The 23,934-nt window shown below is 38.9% G+C and overlaps 1 protein-coding gene across 1 annotated transcript in view; it reads right to left on the bottom strand.

Moving 5' to 3' along the window:
* The window catches only part of LOC107650475 (carcinoembryonic antigen-related cell adhesion molecule 5-like), a 98,911-nt gene that overhangs the window by 14,592 nt on the left and 60,385 nt on the right, over nucleotides 1-23,934 (bottom strand). The window contains exons 9-10 of the mRNA XM_056825361.1: nucleotides 17,895-18,170; nucleotides 17,264-17,515 (exon numbers count right to left, since the gene is read on the bottom strand). Of these exons, the coding sequence (XP_056681339.1) occupies nucleotides 17,264-17,515; nucleotides 17,895-18,170 (528 nt within the window). The remainder of the gene's footprint in view (nucleotides 1-17,263; nucleotides 17,516-17,894; nucleotides 18,171-23,934) is intronic.

Consider the following 23,934-nt stretch of genomic DNA (forward strand, 5'->3'; position numbering starts at 1 on the left):
AAATGACTGTGTTGGTTCTTTTTCTTACCATATAACCAAATAAGTGGTTTGGAAGTGGCCTGTCTAAGACCTTGGCAGGCTGGAGGCCAGACACCAAGAACCTGTGATTTCAATAGCAAAGCTCCCCCCTTTCTCTGGTGCAGATCTCATCTCCTCTAGGCCTTAGGAAAAGTTCAGCTTCAGTTCCTGTGACTGACAAAGACATTCACATGGAGTCCAAGCCCCGGGAGCTCAGTCTTTCTGGGCTGAGGCAAGCAGGACTGGGGATGACAGACCCCTTCATCCAGCACCTGGGCTTGGATTTGAGGCCTTTATAGCTTGGCAGAACCACCAAGAGTTTATGATTCCTTGGCCTGGACTTTCGGAAGCCAGTGTTGTTTACCTTGACAGCTTGATAAGGATATTGGGAGAGGTTGGTGAGGATAGACTAGGGACAGGCCACAGGGAGACTGTGCTCAGAAAGGGAAACATTACTTTAATTCTGAAGAGAAAAGAAAAGGAAAGGCAGAGAGTGGAAATAGATCAGTTAGTATCAGGGAACAAAAGGAAGAGCCTCAGGCTGGGAGTCAGGTCAGACCTGGTTCAAGTCTGGAGATTTCAAACCCACAATAACATCTCTGGTGCCTAGGACATGATTTGCCCACTGGAAGTAGTTCCTACCCTTTACAGAAGATTCTGGAATCCCCTGCTTTGGCCTCTCCCTTTTCCTTAGGTGTTTCCTACCCTATAAGATAAGAATGAGAATGTTGAAGGTGATCTTCAAGCTCAGATATGGTTTTATGCTGGGAATCTAAACTAATGGGGAATAATTTTCCCAGATCTTCATGGCCCAAGGAGAGCCCTTTCCTTATCTCTAGTTGGAAGTAAGGCCTTGCCACTGAGAGAGATATGTATGCCAGAGCAATCTCTGGGGCACATGCATGAGGATCGTCAGGCCTCTGTCCTCGGTCATCCATGGCCAGCTGTCTTAAAAATAATTTCCAAATTGATAGTCATAAGTTAGAAATATTTCAGCTTCCTTGACCTTTCTCCTTGTTATTTTGGTAGAGCTTGCACTCCATCCCTGGGTCTCCATTGGGAAGTTTAATGTGAGGAAGAGTGAGCCTCCCATTTGTATCCAGTAAAGCCAAGTGACACTGGCCAGGACAGTGACAAATCTGAGGTCAGCTAGCTACCTTTTGTAGTGGGGGGAGAATATGAAGGAACAGTGAGCATTCTCCTGGGCATGAAGGCCATGGTAGGACTTTTTGGAAGGTGTTTTGGCAGCATCAATGGATACAGTGCCTGACATGACATAGTGACTAGTGGTAGCCTAAGAGGGAGAAAGACCTATGTTCAAATTCTGTCTCAAAATGTTACTGGCTGTGTGTCTTACTAGCAAGTCCCTATCTGTGTCTCAGTCTCCTGATCTGTTAAATGGGTAAAATAATCTCTCAGTCCAAGTGTTATTGGACCAAATGAGAACATATATAGAAGTTGTGTATAAATCCTGAAAATAGCCGAAACAACGGTTCAGAGGAAGGAAAGTACAGAGTGTGAGTCTGAGTACCAAATGTAGACTCATGCTGTCTGAGCACACAATGCATGGCCAGAAGTATCTGAAAACCCTGATGCCCTTTTGTGAATGGCTAAGTTTTAATGACAGACCAAGAACACTCAAGGATAGTCTGTAGGCAATAGAGAGTCATGAGCAGAGAAGAGACTAGAGCACACACATATTTAATTGAAGGACCAATTGAGGGCACTAGAGATGCTTAGCCCAAAGAAGAGAAGACTTGAGTGGGAGAGGAGACGTGTCTCCATGGACTGGTGGAGTTATAATGGGTTCTGTGCCCCTGCCAGGGGATGTTCACTGGCTTACATTGATCAGGTGGGGACTATTTTCCTTTCTCCTTACAGCAACATTCAGGTACCCTTTTATCTCTTGTCTATCACAGAACAACTCTTTTTTTAACCCTTACCTTCTGCATTAGAATCAATACTATGTATTGTTTCCAGAGCAAAAGGGCCAGGCAATGGGGGTTAAGTAACTAGCTCAAGGTCACAGAGCCAAAGAGGATCCAGTTTTAATGGACTTGACTCCCTGATCATTTCTCTTCCAAAAATGATTTGGGATGCCTTGGGGAACTAACTGAGCAGGATCCCTGGCCTGACTCTGCAACAGTACAGAGACCCATAAACAGGTCCACATCCAACACAATCCCTTCATGGGTGAGGATGGACTCCAACATTTGCCCCTCTATGATCAGATGCAAATCAGGCTGGCTCAATCATCCCTGGCCTCAGATATTCCTCTCTTGCTATTGGTCTCCTTCTGTCCACTAGGTGGAACTACCAGGTGTGACAAGGAAATCACTTTTAAAAGACTGATATATATTAATTTAAGGTCGCCAAGGAATTCAGCTATGTAATTCCTTAATGAAAACTCAAGTCAGTCGTCAACCTTTTATGGAGTTTTAATTGCAAACAGGAGGAAGAAAGGAATTAGAGATAGAGAGATAGAGGGAGAGAGAAAGGGGAGAGAAGGGAATAGGGCTTGAATACCCATTCTGTTTAGGCTGGGCCAAAAGGCACAAGCCCTTAGATAGCTGGGGCAATGAAAGGAGATCTGTCCCTATTACTCACGTGACCAAATATGGAGAAACAGTCTCCGGGGCCCCCACCTTCAGCTTCCTTCAGTGCAAGCTTCTCAGAGCACACCTCAACCACTCAGACAAACTCCTCAATCACCCCCAGTCTTCAGACCCTCCTATCCTTCAGGAAAACCCTCCAAGTTCCCTCCCCTCAGTCCTCACATCTCCCAATCACCTGTCCATCAATTTCCCTGTGCCAATGGAGGCTCTAGCTTAACCCAGGACCACCCAGAGATCTCTGGCCTTTGCACATGTCTGTTGAAGGTCATATTTTCAAATAATTAAATCTTTGATCCTTTGCTACAGCCCTTTCTAAATCCTGTTAACCTGAGGAGGATAGAGATTGGAATAATTAAATTTTGATCTAGGCTGCAGCCCTTACTCAATCCTGTTAGGACTGAATAGGGTGGAGATTGATTCCAAGTATCTCCATTGTATCAATTCTAAAATCAATCATGACTCAAAGAAATTCCTGTTCTATGCTTAAGCATAGGTCAAAGTCCTTTCCATTGTTCAGCAAAAGGTTTCTGTCCTAAAGTAATCTTAAGAAGGGAAGAGGAGGAAACTCCCATGCCAATGGGGTTCACATTCCAATAGCCAAGACCCACTATCAATAGGGAATTTTTCAAGTATGAAATTTCCCAATGGTGAAATTTCCAACATTTATAAGTCTAAGAAATTTTGAGGTTTACACAGGACAGGAAGAACTCTGGCTCATAAAAAGTTTCAGAGTAGCAGTTGACACCTAATGTGATCTAGGGCATCTTAACCTCTCTAGGGCTGTCTGTGGATACACAGAACTTCAGTTCTCTGGAAAGATCAGGAAATGTCCAATTAAACAGAAAATCCTGAAAATCCAAAGAGAATTTAATAAAATCAAAAGAAAAAATGCAGAATTAAATAAATCTAGGATCTGTTTTTTTTAATAATAATACAACTAAATAGATGACCCATTGGTTAATTTCATTAAAGAAAGAGGAAAACATAATTACCAAAAGCAAAAATGAAAAGGATGAATGAGTTAGCAATAAAGTTGAAATTAAGGAAATTCTGAGCAATTATTTTGAGCAATTATGTACCAGCCATAACTCAGAAACAAAGAGTCATTGAAGGGTTACATCTAAAAAGCAAATCGGGAAAGGCTTTACAAAGTTATAATTGTGGATTGTCTTATGGCTCAATTAATATGGAAAGGCATAGAATATGTGGTTTCAGGTTTAGGATGGTATCCTCATGAAATCTGGGTACCCATTGCTAAAGATATACTACAGAAATATTTAGTCTTTACTATTAGCATACCCCATTACTATTACCACCTACACTCCACAAGGTTAATTTTCTTTTTTGTCCCAACATCCTGTTGTTTTTCCTAGTGTTCTAAGAGATCTTCCAGTATCAGGACCTAATGTTTATGTTGATGCGAATGCTAGTTATAAGGCAGGAGTATACAAGGAAGGTAGCTACCTGTCATTTTTACCACTCCTTTTTCTTCTACCCAACAAAATGAATTAACAGCTGTTTTGCTAGAATTTTGGTTATTTCAGGAGCCTTTCAACCTCATAATGGACTTTAAATATGTTTTTCAGTCTTTGCAAGGTGTAGAACAAGCTGTCATCAGATCTACTCAAAGCAATGTACAAATGTTATTCTGTAAATTACAAACTGTCATATGACAAAGGACACATCCAGTGTATGCCATGCATGTACGCAGTCATACCAATTTACCTGGACCTATTTTTAAAGGAAATGATATCATAGATCAAGCTTTGATTGCTCAATGTTATCTAACTGATATGCAATTAGCTGAGGAATCCATCATAGATTTCACCAAAATAGTACTGCTTTAGGCCAAATGTTGCAACTCACTAAAGATCAAGCCAGGAGTATTGTTAAAAAGTGTCCTAATTGTGTTCCAAACCATCCCCCAATATATATTGGTGTGAATCCCAGAGGCTTAAGTAGTACAGATATACGGCAAATGGATGTGACTCACAAACCGTCCTTTGGACGACTTAAATATATCCATGTCACTGTGGATACTTATTCAGGGTTTTTATGGGCTTACTTTTCAGATGCCTGGTCCCCCCAGAACATTTAAAACAGATAATGGACCTGCTTATACTTCCAAACAACTTTTTCTTTTTTGTAAAACTTGGGATATTCAACACCTCACAGGTATCTCATACATTCCACAAGGACAAGCTATTGTGGAGCATAGTAATCAAATACTAAAAATGTTTCTTTTAAAACAAAAAGGGGGAGACAGCACCCCACATCAACGATCGGCAATAACTGTATATACTATAAATAATTTGATCTTTACTTCCAATAATATATCCAGAGCTGAAAATGTTTTCTCTGCATTTTCTTATGAACGAAATTGAGGTACCACTACTCCTGTATTCCCTGCTACAGAAGAAAAATTTGTCATATGGAAAGATGATGATCAATCCTGGCAAGGACCTCACCCAGTGGTCCTGCAAGGCCAAGGCTTTGTTTGTGGCTCCACAGGTAAAGACAGTGTATGGCTCCCTTCCTGCTGAGTTCAAGAGACTGACTGACCATAAAAAGAAGGACGAGAAGAGGACTCCAGAAGCCTCACAAGGAGACTCGACTACATCTCAATAAGATACTGACTCTTCTACTTCTATTCCAGAATTTAAGTACAGCTCCTGGAATAAAGAGATGGGTTTTTTGGGAACAACCACCTTGGGTAGAGTATGTCGGCATGGGACACACTTTACCGTAAGTCATCTTATATACATAAACTAATTCTGATATTCCTGGCATTTACCATTTTGAGAGACAAGCTAAGGACAATAATCAGGCCAATAATTGTTTGTGTCTTTCAATTGTACTGGACTAGTTGAGGCACCCCCAGTGTGCCTCACACGAGACCATCCTGAATGCCTGCCCCTCAGATCACTGCAGGCGCATTATTATGGTCATCCTGACCTGTCAGACTCTTTCTGGATAGGATCTTATCGTGTAGACAAAGGGGTAAAATATAAAGGGTACAGCCAACTGCAATATTTAGTTTGGCTAGGGGAATCTTGTGATGGTACTTGGGGACAAGAAATACCTATTTGTCCTTCTGTGATGGAATATGAACAAAGAGACACTGTTAATATGTTTCCTCCCTTGCTATTGTGTAGATCTAAAAGGGCACCATGTATTCATTGGAAAAATATGATTTGGGTATCTTGGCATAACGACACAAGGTGTATTGGAAAGAAACTGGATTCTTATAAATTTCATGATAGTTTTATAGGAGGATACAGCTTGCCTTTGTGGGTGATGCCCCCAGAGCTAATTGGTTACGTTCTGCTAATTTCATACAGATTTTGATTGATTATGGAAAGACAGCCCTGGCATTGGATAAAGTAAATATGTATCACTATGTTAACGTTTCTAATAATGGAAAAGTCCAAAAACCAGTAAATACAAGTGTTACATTAGACATTCAGACTTGCCTAACAGGGGGATATGCTTTTATACCTACAGTAAATAATCATCCTGAAGCTGAACATTAGTGAAATAACAAGCAAAAGAGTTAGATATTTGAATATTGGAATGTAACCTGTAGCAACTGTAGGGTCAGTTACTGTGTAGGATCACAGGTGGATGGGCCTGTCTTAATCATTAAGTGACCACGCATGGCCCTTTTTGCCACTGAACATAAAGATTCATGGTATGGTAGCCCAGGGGATCAAATTCTTTATGTATTACAACAAAAAATAAGACCACAACATAAACGATGTATTACTTGTATTGCATTAGGCATAGTAGCATTAGTTTCTTCATTGGCTTCTACTATAATAGATTCTGTATCTTTAGCACAATCAGTATCTAACTTACATTCTCTTGAGAATGACGCCAATCATTTGAAAGCATTGGCTACAAATGTAACCTCAGCATTAGAAAGAGAAAAAGAAATTGATACAAGTTTTTACAAAAGTATTATGATGTTACAGAAAAATATGACTGATCTAACAAATGAAGTAGAATGTGTCATTGAAAACACACATGAAATGTGATTATAGATATACAGCATTTTGCTTACTATATAAGAGTAAATAATGACACAAAAACATTGGAAAAATATTAAATTACAATTACAGGAATTATGGGACCATGAAAACATCACCAAATATATTAACAATCTCAGTATATTAATTCTGAATATTGATTCATCCTTTCAGGAGGATCTCTATCCACAGCATATCGCAGATTCTTTGTATAATTGGATTGAAACATAAAAAGGATTGTTTTCCTCCTTATTTCATGATATGACTCTTCTTGTAGTTGGTGCACTTGTGATTTTGTTTATCTGCTTATGCTTGCCTTGTTTGCTAAAAGCTTTAATTACTAGTTTCGCTGAATTGCAAAAAAACTATTAATGGGATCCTGTACCAAAAGGAATTTGATGTCTTAAAAATAAATGGGGAATTGCAGTGAACCTTACAGGAACCCATGAGAAAAAATTCCTCTTCCCAGGTGTTTGACACATACTATTCCTGCTGAGTACACCAAAACATAGAAATCTCAGTTCAAGGCTGCATAAACAATTCCAAGATCTCCTGAGAACGGGTTAACTCCCCTGTTCACATTCTGGGGAGGATTGGGGAGAATAGATTGTTTCTCTTGAGGAGATCTTTAAATCTTGCCTGCTGCATACAATAAACGTTCATTATCCCTGCTTTGATAATGTTGCAGTCTGTCTTTCTTGAAACTTTTTAGCAGTCCCCTATTGCAACTCCTTAGAAGTCCCAGGCAGTTTTCTAATACGCAGTTCCCTCAATTGATCTTCAGAGACTCCAGACCCCTCACCAATCTGGCTGAACATTCCCCACTTCACTGTTGCCACTTGTTAATTGTGTCATCTAGAACCAAATACAATAATCCAAGTGCCATCTGATTGTACAGAAGGACAGCTATCTCCTTATTCTTCGAAGTGGACATGCTTCTCTTAAGACTGCATTGGTGGTTGGGGTAGTTGTGTAGCTCAGTGGATTGAGAGCCAGGCCTAGAGATCAGAAGTTCTGGGATCAAATCTGACCTCAAATAATTCAAAGATATATGACCTTGGGCCCCTCATTTAACCTCCATTGCACAGCATGGATTCTAATGCTAATAGGGAAGGATTAAAAAAAGTATACATTATGTTTTTTCAACTACCCTGTTACCTTCCCACTGATAATAAGTTTGTGGATCTCTCAATCATCCCCAACATCTCTTTATGCAATCCAACATGGCATTAATAGTCTGTATCAAATTTCTCTCTTTTTTTTTTTAGTCTTAATTTTTAAACATTACTTTATTTGGTCATTTTCATACATTATTCATTGGAATCAGAGATCATTTTCTTTTCCTCACCTCCCCTTCCACCAACCCTCCCCAAGTCAACTTGTGATTCCACTGGGTATCACATGTGCCCTTGCTTCGAACCCTATTCCTTGCTGTTGGTATTTGCATTAGGGTGCTCATTTAGCATTTCTCCTCAATCATATCCCCTCAACAACTGTAGTCAAGCAGTTGCCTTTCCTCCTTGTTTTTACTCCCACACTTTCTCTTCTGCCTAAGGATACCGTTTTCTCTCATAGATCCCTGCAGATTGTTCAGGGACATTGCATTACCATTAATGGAGAAATCCATTACATTCAATTGTGCCACAGTGTCTCAGTCTCTGTGTACAATGTTCTCCTGGCTCTGCTCCTATCACTCTGCATCACTTCCTGGAGGTCGTTCCAGTCTCCATGGAATTCCTGCACTTTATTATTCCTTTTAGCACAATAGTATTCCATCACCAACATATACCACAATTTGTTTAGCCATTCCCCAATTGAAGGGCATCCCCTCATTTTCCATTTTTTTTTGCCAGAACAAAGAGCACAGCTATGAATATTCTTGTACATGTCTTTTTCCTTATTTGGGGTACAAACCCAGAAGTGCTATAGCGGGATCAAAGGGCAGACAATCTTTTAGTGCCCTTTGGACATAGTTCCAAATTCCCTTCCAGAATGCTTGGATCAGTTCACAGCCCCACCAGCAATGCATTAATGTCCCAAATTTTGAGACATCCCCTCCAGCATTCATTACTTTCCTTTACTGTCATGTTGGCCAATCTGCTAGGTATAAGGTGATACCTCAGAGTTGTTTTGATTTGCATCTCTCTGATTATAAGAGATTTAGAACAATTTTTCACGTGCTTATGAATAGTTTTGATTTCTTTAACTGAAAATTGCCGATTCATGTCCCTTGCCCATTTTTCAATTGGATAATGGCTTGACTTTTTCTATAATTGGTTTAGCTTTTTATAAATTTGAGTAATTAGACCTTTGTCAGAGCTTTATGTTATGAAGATTGTTTCCCAATTTGTTGCTTCTCTTCTAATTTTAGTTACATTGGTTTTGTTTGTACAAAATCTTTTTAATTTGATTTAGTCAAAAGTATTTGTTTTACATTTTGTGACTATTTATAAGTCTTGCTTGGTTTTAAAATCTTTCCCTTCTCAAAGATTTGACATGTATACCATTCTGTGTTCACCTAATTTATTAATAGTTTCCTTCTTTATATTCAAGTCATTCACCCATTCTGAATTTATCTTGATGTAGGGTGTGATTTGTTGATCCAAACCTAATCTTACCCACACTCTCTTCTAATTTCCCCAGCAGTTTTTATCAAATAGTGGATTTTTATCCCAAAAACAGGGATCTTTGGGTTTGTCATAGACTGTCTTGCTGAGGTCATTTACCCCAAGTCTATTCCACTGATACTCCTTTCTGTCTCTTAGCCAGTACCAAATTGTTTTGATGACCACTGCTTTGTAATATAGTTTGAGATTGGGGACGGCAAGGCCACTTTCCTATGTATTTTTTTTTAATTATTTCCCTGGATATCCTTGATCCTTTGTTCTTCCAAATGAACTTTGTTATGGTTTTCTCTAATTCGGTAAAAAAAGTTTTTTGGAAGTTCCATGGGTATGGCACTAAATAGATAGATAAGTTTGGATAGGATGATCATTTTTATTATGTTAGCCCATCCCACCTATTAGCAATCAATGTTTTTCCAATTGTTTAGATCTAGTTTTAATGGTGTGGAGAGTGTTTCGTAGTTGTGTTCATATAGTTCCCATGTTTGTCACGGGAGATAGATTCCTAAGAATTTTATATTGTCTAGAGTGATTTTAAATGAAATTTCTCTTTCTAATTCTTGCTGTTGAGATGTGTTGAAAAGATATAGAAATGCTGATGACATATGTGGGTTTATTTTGTATCCTGAAACTTTGGTAAAGTTGTTGATTATTTCCACTAGCTTTTTAGTTGATTCTCTAGGATACTTTAAATAGACCGTCATATCATTTGCAAAGAGTGACAGCTTAGTATCCTCATTGCCAATTTTAATACCTTCAATTACTTTTTCTTCTCTAATTGCTACTGCTAGTGTTTCTAGTACAATATTAAATAATAAAGGTGATAATGGGCATCCTTGTTTGACTCCTGATCTTATTGGGAAGGCTTCGAGTTTATCCCCATTACAGATGACGTTTGCTGAAGGTTTTTGATATGTACAGTTTATTATTTTTATGAAAGGACCTTCTATTCCTATACTTTCTGGTGTTTTCAATAGGAATGGGTGCTGAATTTTATCAAAGGCTTTTTTTCTGCATCTTTTGAGATAATCATGTGATTTTTGTTGGTTTGCTTGTTAATATGATCAAATATGTAGATGGTTTTCCTAATATTGAACCATCCTTGCATTCCTGGTATGAATTCTACCTGTAGTAGCTAACCCTTGTGATGACTTGCTGGAGTCTTTTTGCTAGTATCCTATTTAAGATTTTTGCATCTATATTCATTAGGGAGATTGGCCTATAATTTTCTTTCTCTGTTTTTAACCTGCTTGGCTTTGGGATCAGTACCATGTTTGTGGCATAAAAAGAACTTGGTAGAACCCCTTCTTGGCTTATTCTGTAAAATACTTTGTATAGCATTGGGATTAGTTGTTCTTTGAATGTTTGATAGAATTCATTTGTGAATCCATCTGGACCTGGGGATTTCTTCTTAGGGAGTTCTTTGATGGCGTTTTCAATTTCTTTTTCTGATATGGGGTTGTTTAGGTAATTTATTTCTTCTTCTTTTAGTCTAGGCAATTTATATTTTTCTAAGTATTCATCCACATCACCTAGATTGCCATATTTTTGCCATATAATTGGGAATAGTAGTTTTTCATGATTACCTTAATTTCCTCTTCATTAGAGGTGAGGTCTGCCTTTTCATCTTGGATACTGTCAATTTGTTTTTTTCTTTCCTTTTTTTAATTAGACTGATTAGTACTTTGTCTATTTTATTTGTTTTTTTTTCAATGTACCAGCTTCTAGTCTTATTTATTAAATCAATAGTTCTTTGGCTTTCAATTTCATTGATTTCTCCTTTGATTTTTAGGATCTCTAATTTAGTCTTCTTCTGAGTATTTTTAATTTGTTCACTTTCTAGTTTTTTAATTTGCATGTCCAATTCATTGACCTCTGTCCTTCGTAATTTGTTATATATAAACTCAAGGATATAAATTTCCCCCTGAGTACTGCTTTGGCTGCATCCCATAGGTTTTGAAAGGATGTCTCACCAATGTCTTTTTCTTCAATGAAGTTATTAATTGTTTCTATGATTTGTTCTTTAACTAGCTGGTTTTGGATAATCATATTGTATAATTTCAAATTAATTTTTGGTTTACTTCTCCATGTACCCTTACTAATTTTTATTTTCATTGCATTGTGGTCTGAGAAGTTTGCATTTATTATTTCTGTTAGGGTTTTGGATTCTAATCCACTCTGCTATCCACTTGCATTTTCTGGGTGAATTCATCCCATTCACATTCAGAGTTATGATTACTAGCTGTGTATTTCCCAGCATTTTGATTTCTACTCCTTGTCCTGTCTTTTCTTCTTTCACTATTTCCTTCTGCACTAATGTTTATTTATAATCAGTCCCCATAGTTACCACCCTTATTTTACTTCCCTTTCTACCCCCCTTCCCTTTTTATCCTCCCCTTATTTTCCCCTGTAATCTTTTTATAAATTTCCCCTGCACCCTCTCCCTCCCTTGTATTTCTTTCCCTCACCACCAGTCCATTTTTTACCCTTCTATTTCCATATAGGGCACAAATCTATTCTCTGCCTCAATGAATTGGATTATTCTTCCCTCTTTAGGTCAGTTTCAAAGCACATAAGAGATGAGTAATTCCTATCTCCACCCTCTTTACCCTTCCAGTGTATCGATGTTCTCTCCCCTCCTGCCATGAGCTTCTTTGTGACATATAAATTTACCCCCATTTGTATCTTTTCCTGTTTCTTTTAGTATTAACCTCTTTTTTTAAAGTCTGGTTGTATACACACACACACGTATATGTATTTATGCATGCATATATCTATATACCTATTGTGTCTTGTCCTTTCATCCTATACAGTTTGTCACTGTTCCCTCTAAGTGTAATTCTACTAGCTGCCCAGGTGATAGCAACAGTTTTTAAGAGTTACCAATGACCTCTCTTTCTTATAGGGATACATATAATTTTAACTTATTGAGTCTCTTAAACATGTTTTTCTTCTTTTTTTTTTGTTTTTCTTTTCCCCATCTTTTTTAATTACCTTTTGATGATTCTCTTGAGTTCTATGCTTGGACATAAAATTTTCTGTTCAGGTCTGATGGGTATCAGGTTTGATGGGTATTTGATTCTTGGTTGTAGACCTAGTTCCAGAGTTCCTTGCTTTCCAGAATATCATATTCCATGCCTTTCAGTCCTTCAGTGTGGATGTAACCAGATCTTGTGTTATCCTCACTGTGTTTCCATTGTCCCTGAATGGCGTCATCTTGGCAGCTTGTAATATCTTTTCTTTAGTCTGATTGATAGTTTTTAAATTTGGCTATAACATTCCTGGGTGTTATCAGTTTGGGATTAAATACAGGAGGTGATCTGTGGATTCTTTCAATCTCCACTTTCCCCTCTTGTTCTAGGATATTGTGACAGTTTTCATGAATAATTTCCTGTAGTATTATGTCCAGGCTTTTTCTTTTGTCATGGTCTTCTGGTAGAACAATTATTCTTAAATTATCTCTTCTCAAACGATTTTCTAAATTGTCTGTTTTGTGAATGAGAGGCTTCATATTTTCCTCAATTTTTTCATTCTTTTTGTTTAGTTTTATAGTGTCCTGTTGCCTTGTGAGGTCACTTAATTCCAGTTGTTGTATTCTGATTCTTAAAGACTGAATTTCATCCCTGGCTTTTTGGTCCTCCTTTTCCTTCTGATCTGATTTCCTTTGAAGGTCTTCTTTCATCCTCTTTACCTTGTCTTTCTTCTCCTTTGTCCCATCTTTCATCTTCTTTGCCTCATCTTTCATCTCCTTTGCCTCATTTTCCAGCTGGTTGATTTTGGCTTTCAAGACACTATTTTCTCATTTTAGTTCAAGTGCCTCTGTTTCCAGATGACTTATCTTAATTTTTAAGTTATTTTCCCAGTTGTCTTCAGCTTCTTTTGATTTTGTTTTGAATTCTTCCACAGCCTGTATCCAATTCACTGGGATTTCTGATTTATCGTTTGCTGATCTCGCCCCCTCTGTTCCATTTGCTGAGTAGAAGCTGTCTATTGTAGTTTCTTTCTTCTTTATCTGTTGTTTGCTGAAATTCATCCCTTCTTTACTCCCCATATTTGTCTGTGCTCTTACTCCTCTCATTTTTTTTTTGGTTTTGGGGGCTTCTGTCAGTCTCCCCTCTTGGAGCTTTAATAGGAGATCTCTCAGTGTAGCCTCTGGTGGGGTTTGTGCTTCCCTGACCTCTGGAGGCTATTGATTGCATTAAAGTCCAGCAGTCAATGAGGATGGATATGGAGCTTGGGTTTCCCTGAACTCTGTAGTCTTTTGATGAGATTAAGTTCAGCTTAGTTGGGCTGGGTGTGCTCTGAGTCCAAAACTTCCTGGAAGGCTGGAGCAAATATGGAGTATCTCCACCACTCTGACAAGGCTGCCAGGTCTATGCTCCCTCTCTAGCTCCTTCCCCGACATCTGTGTTGGACACTCTGAACTTGGCACAGCTCTGCTTGCAAGTTATGCCTTTCAGACCAGCACCTTTGACCACCCAGAAGTTCCCGCTGCCATTGGAATCTCAGCACTCTGGGTGGGTGGAGGGATGGGTCCTGGGACCTTCCTTCAGTCTTCCCCTTAACCCTGAGTGTTCTCAGATTCTGGCTTTATGGGGGGAGGGGGGCGTACCTTTTGAATTAAGTCCAGCAGGATGGTTCCTTGGCTCAGACTTGTTGTTAAGTTTGATTTTCAATCCCCTGGGAGCATTCAGTTTGTGATCCATTAGGAAGGGTATTCAGAGGTCTGAACTTCTGCTTCTTCGAGGCCTCCATATTACATCCCCAACTTTTTTCTTGAGGATAACCTTGTGTGCTACATAAAATAAATGTTAATTATCCCTTCTTTGATAATGTTGCAGTCTTTCTTTCTTACAACTCTTTAGCAGCCCCCTATTGTGACTCAGTAGAAGTCCCAGGCAATTTTCTAATATGTAGTTCCCTCAATTGATCTTCAGAGACTCCAGACTCCTCACCAATCTGGCTGAAGATTCCCCAGTTCACGGTTGCCACTTGTAAATAGTCATCTAGAACCAAATACAATAATCCAAGTGCCATCTGATAGCACAGAAGGGCAGCTTTCTCCTTATTCTTGGAAATGGACATGCTTCTCTTAAGACTGCATTGGTGGTTGAGGTAGTTGTGTAGCTCAGTGCATTAAGAGCCAGGCCTAGAGATCAGAGGTTCTGGGATGAAATCTGACCTCAAATAATTCAAAGATATATAACCCTAGGCCACTCATTTAACCTCCATTGCACAGTATGGATTCTAAGGCTAAAAGGGAAGGGTTAAAAAAAGTATGCATTATGCTTTTTCAACTACCCTGTTACCTTTCCCACTTATAATAAGTTTGTGGATCTCTCAATAATCCCGAACATCTCTTTATGCAATCCAAATTGGCATTAATAGTCTGTCTCCAATTTCCCCTTTTTTAAATCAACCATACCCCATTACTTCAACTCTTTTCTATGGCATAGATACCTGTCAATGTCCCATCGAGGCCGATGCTTTTTTGTGTTTTGGACTTTTTCTACTAAAGGATAGGACCTGATATCAATCCCCAATTACATTCATCTTATCACATTATGTCTACTGTGCCAGCATCCTAAACTACTTCTGCATCCTACCTGTTTCAACAATCCCTATCCTGCCAATTTTCTCATTATTTCTTTTTTTCTTTCCAGTTTCAAAATTATGCCTTCTGCTTCTCTGTAGAATTAGTAGAACATTAATGGTCATGATTTACAAAACTCTTTACAGATATTATTTCATTTGATCCAAGTCACTCATAGAAACATTGAACAGAATGAGTTCAAGAAAAGAAACTTCAGAAGATTTATCTGAACTGATACAGAATGAAGTGAGTAGAACCAAGAGATAATATATACAATACCAACATTGTTCTGAAGGCAAACAACTTGGAAACCCATGGGACCTCTCATCACTGCACTAAACAACCAGGACTGCAGAAGACCCATGATGAAATAAGTTACTCACTTTCTACAAAAAGCTATAGACTTCCTATGAAATCAGCTGCCTCTCTTCAGAAATGGGATGGACTGAGGGTGTAAGTTGCAACACATATTTTTTGAGCTCTGAAATTAGTTTTCCTTGATTGTCCATGCGGCATCATACATGTATTTTAATCTTGAAACAATTATTAATATGTAAATATTGCAACTTATGTGCTCATGTACCGGATTCATAGGCTTATTAGTCTTGATCATTGCATTTAATAGGTACTGTATTAATTCTGACTACTCTCCAAATCTACAGTCCAAAAATAAGAAGAATTCCCAGGTAAGCTGCCATAGGGTCCTAGTTCACACCTTGTCTGACCAGATTCCATACCAGGTCACATGTTTGAATAAACCCCTCCTATTTGATCTTGTGGTAGTCAGTTGAACCAATGTTAAGTCTTGTGCCTTGTAAAATGATCATTAGCTACCTCCATTCCCCATTCCTTGATCCTCCAATAAAAGATTGAGGACATATATAGTTCACTCTCTCTTTCTGTCTACCACCATCAGAGGAGCACACAGGCTGGATCCCAAGCTCTTGAAGCCTTGTCTCTGAGTCTCTCTTCCTTTGTTCTATTTCCTCTTTCTCTATATCCCCTTCACCCAGTTTCTCTCAGTTTCTAACTCTCCTTCTCAGGTGTCCACCTAGGAATATATTAATTTGTGGCTACAGGCAGGCACAACTCATACCTGTCCCAAAGATTTTAGTTTTCATTACTGGTAGAAGGTAGAAGGGAGACAGAAAATAGATTTTAGTTAATTGGAAAAAAATAAATTAAGAAAAAGCTCTTTTCAACCACGGGTGTCAAATACATAGCCAGCAACATTCTCAGGTGCTGCATGAACCAGGGGAAAAGGTAATTGGAAAATAGTTAACAAAAGAAAATGACACAGAGATAATTATATGATCATTTAAAATGTGTGCTTTCATCATCCTCATGTACAGATTGAGGCCAATAAAAAATCATTCCACCTCTGAAGTATATGCTGTTGGTGTCTGACTTCCCCAAGGTCACTTCCCCACTTCACAATTCTATCTCTCCCCCCTGCTCTCCATTCAGAACATTCCTAGAGGCAGGGACAGGAAGTTGGGATACCCCTAAGGTTTGTAACAATAAAACTACATGAAATAATAGGAAACTAAGGCCAGAGATGATCTCTCTATGGTCCTGCTGTACATTAATGTGATTAATGGAATGGAGGGTCTGTCATCTGTACATAGGAAAGTCAGACCAGTGAATTAATTGGGCAGCAGGAATTCTACAGTGGATCCAGCTACTGAATGCTAAAGCCAATAGATCAGAACCAGGCTTCACAAGAGACATGCTTCCATGTGGCATTTAATGCCACAAAGAGGAAAATATATGTCCAATGGTGAATCTCTTTGTGTGAAAGGAGACAAAGTTGATATCTTCCTTTCCATCTCCAGAATTTCCCTACCAAGGGGAATCAAGGCCAGCCCCATTGCATGACCATAGCTTATACTCCAACCAAGACTAGAAATATTCCGTGGTTCCACAGCACCAAGGGAAATGGATTGAAGGAAAGAGTATTGGACAGTCATTGAACCTGCGGTCCTAGAATTTGGGAGATGAAGAAGGTTGTATATCACTAGGACAGAAGAGAATAATACAATATCAATAACAAGGATGATGAAGACAACTCACATGCTTTTTATACCTACCATATAAAAAGGACCTTTACTCATAGAATGCTATTATATACAGAGAAAATGTAATTCATTTTTCCAGATAAAGAAACTGAGGCCTCAAAAGGAGGAGTCATTTACTACACAGAGAGTAGACAGAAAAGAAAGGATTCTATCCAAGTTTTATGATTCTGAGCTCAGGGCTCTTTCTACCACAATGCACTGTGCCATGGGACCGGGGGGGGGGGAGAGTGTCACTTTTGTCTATTTCTGTCATGCCAGGGAAAGAGAGAGCCACACACAAAGTTGGGGGCCCAATCCAGATACTCACCATAGATTGTAATATTCTTGGTAGCAGTACACGTCAAACCAGTGAATGAGTTAGATGCAGTACAGGTATAAGTGCCAGCATCACTCAGGGATGCAATAATAGAAAATGTGGCTGAGTTGCTGACTGGTTGTCCATTGTGTAACCAAGTGAATTGTGCTGCAGGGTTAGAATCAGCAACACAGCTCAAGGTAATATTTGCAGCAGTAGGGTACTCATCTGCTGAATGTACAATTGTGGCGATATCTGGGCCATCTGGAAGAAAGAGAAGGATTCCATATTGAGATTATGGCAGAAATAAGGGGGCATCTCCTAGTCTATAACCCATCACCAAGAACCACTGTGTCTCCCTGATCCTCCTTTGAGCTGGGAAATTCAAAACTCATCTTCTACTTTTCCAGTGTGGATCTGAACTTGGAAGATCTTAGGGCTTTCTCCAGTTCCGCACCCTGGATGGCCACCCTCCACCAGAACACATGACAAGGCCAATTTGGGCTCCCTAAAGATGAAAGGGGTTGGGAGCCTCAGAGCCTAGCTCTTTAGCTCTCTGAGGAGGGATGGAATTAGCCTGGCCTCTAGGAACACACCACCAAGCTATAAGCAGGCACGATATAGGATGAACAAATTTACTCACAGGCAACATCCAGTGTGAATGGATCACTCCTATTGCGATAAAATGGGTTCTCGATTTCACACACATAGGGCCCTTTGTTAACGCTTCTTGTGAGACTGCGGAGAGTGAGTGTCCTCCTATCTGGCGACAGCTGTATCCTGCGACCAGCTGGGGCAACTCCGTTTATGAACCACTTGTAAGCGTGAATTTGACCTGTAGCATAGCAGGTCAATGAGAAGTCTTTGGTCTCCACTTCAGTATTGTTGGAGGTGAGAATGGTAGGTTTGGACAGTGGCGCTGTGCAGAGAATAGACAGAAAATGACTGTGTTGGTTCTTTTTCTTACCTTATAACCAAATAAGTGGTTTGGAAGTGGCCTGTTTAAGACCTTGGCAAGGCAGGAGGCCAGAGACCAAGAACCTGTGATTTCAATGGGAAGGACACCCCTTTCTCTGGTGCAGATCACAACTCCTCCAGGCCTTAGGAAAAGTTCAGCTTCAGTTCCTGTGGCTGACAAAGACATTCACATGGAGCCAAAGCCCCGGGTGCTCAGTGTTTCTGGGCTGAAGCAAGTAGGACTGGGGATGACAGACCCCAGACAGAAAAATCTGGGGAGATTTAATTGCATCTATCCAGCAATTCACTGAAGCACTATCACTATTAGAACAACTTGAAGAAGAACCTGAAAAGATTCAAGTTGTAACTTCTATGTGTGACATACCCACAGATATACCACAAGGGGTGTTTGCAAAATATCAAAATGATATGAGTTAGATTAAATCTATTACTCCTGTTAGGATTGAGGTCAGGGAAGGAATACCATCTAAGATACCACAATACAAATTGAGTAGAGAAGCGAGAGAAGAGATAACACCTATCATAAATAGTTTGCTTGAGCAAGGTATATTGAGACCTATGGTATCTGAATACAATTACCCAATATTAGCTATTAAAAAGAATAAGCTAAATGAAGATGGAACTCCTGCCTGGAGATTTGTGATGGATTTAAGGGCTGTGAATAATTTTATATGAAAAAAAAAACACACTATAACACCATCTCCAGACAATATCACAACTCAAATACCTGCAGAGTCTAGGTGGTACACAGTGTTGGACCTGAGCAACGCTTGCTTCACTATACTGTTGCACCTTGATTCTCAAAATATTTTTGCTTTCCAATGGAGACAAACCCAGCTGTGCTATGCAAGATTAGTGCAAGGATGTTGTGAGTCTGCTTCAATATTTTGTCAACTGTTGCAGAGAGATCTAGCTACCATAACTTTCAAACATAGCATATTGATACACTATGTGGATGATTTGTTGCTAGCATCTCCTGACCCTAAAACATGTTTGGAAGATTCAAAGAAATTATTGATAGAACCTTATAAGAGGGGACATAAAGTTTCTAAAAAGAAGATACAATGGGTCCTACCAACAGTTGAATATTTAGGATTAGTCCTGGAGGGGGACACCAGGAAAATATCTAATAAAAGGAGGGCAGACATACAGAAGCTAGGCACCCCTAGAACTAAGAAAGAACTTAAGAGCTTTTCTGGCGGTTGCTGGTTTTTCAAGGCAGTACATAGTAGGATATTCTCATATTTCCAAGTGCTTGATTGATATGACAAAGAAAGATATTAAAGAACCATTGCAATTAAATAAAGAACATTTACATGCTTTTTCACAGTTGAGAGAAGCTATTTTATCAGTTCCAATTTTGGGAATACTTGATTATATGAAAGAATTCCACTTGTATGTCCATGAAGCAAAAGGTGTTGCTTCTGGAATATTAGCACAGTATTTTGGGTTAAATCTGAGGGCTATTGCATTTTACAGTCCTATCCTTGACACGGTTGCACAAGGAATGGTTCATTGCCTCAGGAGCTTAGTAGCTACAGCTCTAATGGTCAAGAAGTCATATGATATAGTACTAGGATGTAAATTGCATGTGTATTCTGCACATCAAATTGAAAAACTGTTATGGTTGCAGAATATGCATTCATTCACCGATGCAAGAATATCCCAGTATGAAGTCATTTTGTTAGGCAATTATAACATCACAATTCATAGATATGCACCATCGAACCCAGAAACTCTGATCCCTGATTTGCCAATGGATGGAGTATTGCATGATTGGGATCAGATAGTGGAACTCATGCATAGGCCAAATGAATGCCTTAAAGATACACCTCTTATGGATCCAGAAATAGAGTTATACATGGATGAATCCTCTTATGTTCATGATGGGAGAAAATTCACAGGGGCAGCAGTTGTTGACAATGACAAAACTCTTTGGCATGCATCACTGCCAAGCCATGTCGGCGCTTAGGGAGGATCATGGCCCTAGAATTAGCTAGAGGGAAAAGAGCTAATATTTTTTCTGGATTCACAATATGCTTTCTCCACGGTGCATTGGTCATCATACATATGGTAAAACAGAGGGCATAAAACTTCAGCTGGGAAACCAATTGCATATCGCAATCTGATAGTTCATATCATAAGTGCTGTAGACTTTCCTAAAGTGGTGGCCATAATCCATTTTAAGGCACACACCAATGGGAAGGACAGAATACCCGTAGGGAATGACTGAGCAGGCACAACATCAAAGTACGCTGCTAGGTTCGATCCTCACCATGTGCTGAATTTCTCTCTGATCAAAAGGCATGATCTCACTGAAGCCTAGGATGGAGAAGAGATGCAGTCATGGAAAGAGCAGCTAGGTACTAAACTAATCAAGGGTGTCTGGATTGCTCAAGGGGGTAAACCTATTCTCCCTAAAAAGTTATATCAACATCTATGCACTGTAAGTCATGCAGAAGGACATTATGGAGTGCAAGGGATTCTGGATACCATAAAGAGATATTGGACAGCACCAGGAATTACAAAAAATACCATTAGAACTTGTCAGGCATGTGAAACATGCAAGAGATATAATCAAGGACATTTTAAGAGTGCTGCATTGGGAAGCAGACCACTCAGCTATATGCTTTTTCAGTGTATTCAAATTGATTATATCAACATGCCTAGAGACAAGGGATACAAATATGCATTGGTGATTATGGATAAATTGACTAGATGGGTTGAGGCATGTCCATCCAAGAAAAGTGACACTGCTACGGTAGTGAGATTTCTATTAAAGGAGATTATACCTAGACATGGCATTCCTGATACCATAGATTCGGACAAGGGGTCTCACTTTACTTCCCAGATTCTAAAAGTAATCTACAAGAATTTAGGGATTAAGTGCAATTACCATTCAGTATATCGACCCCAAGGTTCCAGGCAGGTCAAGCGTATGAACAAAGAACTGAAAACATAAATAGGCAAACTCTGTTCAGAAACACATTTAAAATGGACAGATGTTTTGCCTCTTGATTTGTTCAATATTAGAACCAGGCTTAGGACTGACCTGCATTATGTCACCTTTTGAAATGCTACATGGTCAGCCACTTTGGCATGGTAGGACAGTAAGACCACCTTACTTGTCCATCTTAAGAGCGGAATGTGTTCTTCATGAATACTTAAAACAGATACAACGTAGGATTGAAGAACTAAGGAAACTGGGTTTGCTTGGGCAAAGAATACCACTAGATTTTTCATTGCATGAGATAAAACCAGGTGATAAGCTATATGTCAAGAACCTTAATAGAGAATCTCCTACAGAATCAAGATGGATCAGACCAACTAAGGTCATAATGACAATCCCAACATCTATAAAGGTTGATCAAAGAGATCCATAGTTCCATACTTCACATGTGAAATTGCATCACACCCATAATGTTGATTAGCTCTGGGAATATAATCAATAAGCAATGACCGTCCCTACTGACAACACATGAAAGGACATGACTACTTGCCACCAGAATACAGACAAGAGAGTCCTACATATGTTAACATGATTAAGTGAAAGCACCCCTGGAGCAAATGCAGCCAGTGTTGCAGCCAAAAGAATAGCATTAGAAGCCTTAGAAAAAGCCTAGATATATTTCTATACAAAGTCTCTGCCAAGAACTAAGTACAGTAAACATTCAATAAATCTTCTAGTGAAAAGTGAAAGAACAAGAATTAGCAAACTTGAAATCACTATTTTTAACAAAATCCTGAGAACCTATGCATAATGGTCACACCCATCTGTGAAAAAACATATGTAGACCTTACTTGCTTTTCACGAAGATATACATATGCAAAGCTTACCTCCATGCACGAAGAGAATACATGTAAATCTTACCTGCAGACATAAAGATTGATAAATTCTGACAAACATTCATGAAGATTTCGACTTACTTCCATGCAAATATACTTTTCACTCTTATTTGCACACACATAAAAATGTCACATGCATACATGTTTGTGGTTTGTTCGTGTGTTCTGGGTTCCTGATTGATTATTCCAGTGGATCCTGATTTGAAGACCACATCTTCAATCAAGACTGGAAGATGGCAACTGGCATGCAGACCAGACAGAGGACCAGAGAGTAAGAAAGATTTTATGCAAACATCGTTAAAGGACATGGTAGGACTTTGGAACTTTGGAATTTTGGAACTTTTGATCATGAGGGTATGTAAGAATGCATAATACATGTTACCTCACATATATGCACATATATGCACACATCCTACATAGAGTACACTTTAGTAAGATATCTCATAGAATGGGTAAGTACATAACATGAATAGTGGCATAACAAAAGACACATTGATACAAATTTCTGTGGAAAATTCAAAGATTTCTTTTCTGCATGAGTTTACACAGAAATATAGTATGATGTATATATGTCAATGTGTATGGATCCTATGTACACATGTAAATTACTATTGACTAATGAGCTAACTTTATTTGAGTAATTTATTAATATTCTAACTACTAACATTAGTGACAGCCTAGTGAATTTGTTTAAGTCTTAGGAAAGTAGACATAGAAGTTCTGAAGTATAGAATTTACATTGCATTATGATTGTAGGTTAGCATTTGTTAATGACAGTAAACTTTTCTTAGTGACTATATAGACATTAGGAATTAGGACATTTGCATATTCTTAATGTTAGTGAAATTGTTGGATTGATTTGACAAATGTTACAGGATTTGTTATGTGAAACTATATTCATGTAAATCCCTTACCTAAACCATTTTCCTATACGATTCTTAGCTTAACATCTATGTAGATAGAATAGTTAAGTTAGGATTTTTTTATCTGGGGGTGGCTAAGGGAATACTTAAGATAGCACAGGGTGAAGAATAGATAGATAGAATTAATAAGTGTAAGTATCATTGAAAAATGCAAGTTGATTTTTTTGGAGAATAAAAGGGGGGATTGTGGAAGAGGCATGAAGAAAGAGAGGATTTGCAGGACAAGCCAAGCATGCAGATCAAACTGGGGACATGATCTGCAAAATCAAGGTGAAGATTCCAAAAGGAATGTTCCCAGGAGGACGCAGTTGGGAGCCTGGACAGAGGAGAGAAACTGGGACTTTGGGGTTCTCTCTGGGAGTGACAGACCAAGAGAGATATCTCTTCTCTGGATTCCTGATCAAGAGAGCCTGGCTTTTCCTGACTTAGGCAGAGAGAAAGACCTTTGTGGTTTTTTGAAAGAGTCTGGACTTGAATTACTCAAGCAGAGATTATCTGACTGGAGAAGGAAGATTTAACAGTTATCTTCCATCTCTCTGGCTGTCTCTGTGTCACAATTGTGACTAGACTGACATTTCCTAAACCCTTCTTAATTCTCCTTGTAGGTTAGGGACAAACTTCATCCCTCTCACCTCAATCCACATTCTGTTTGTTACCAATAAACCCTTTACCTGAGAAAAGAAGAGTAAAGAATATTTCTCTGAAATCGCATAGTTCCCCTGGGTTACTTAGAAGGTGGCTGACTAAGACCAGGGGAGGGGAAAGGGTAGCAGGAGGGCTTCAGGTGGAAGACTTGGAGGTGAAGGGTGGAGAGTAGAAAATAGTTTGATTTATTAGCCTTTAGTGATCTTTAGGCAGCTCCAGAGTAATCCCCTCTAGCAGTATCTATCTCTCTAGCCTTATCTCTCATCTATCTCCATTATAACTAGGCAACCT

The sequence above is a fragment of the Monodelphis domestica genome, chromosome 4 (assembly GCF_027887165.1).
Source record: "Monodelphis domestica isolate mMonDom1 chromosome 4, mMonDom1.pri, whole genome shotgun sequence".
Lineage (NCBI taxonomy): Eukaryota > Metazoa > Chordata > Mammalia > Didelphimorphia > Didelphidae > Monodelphis > Monodelphis domestica.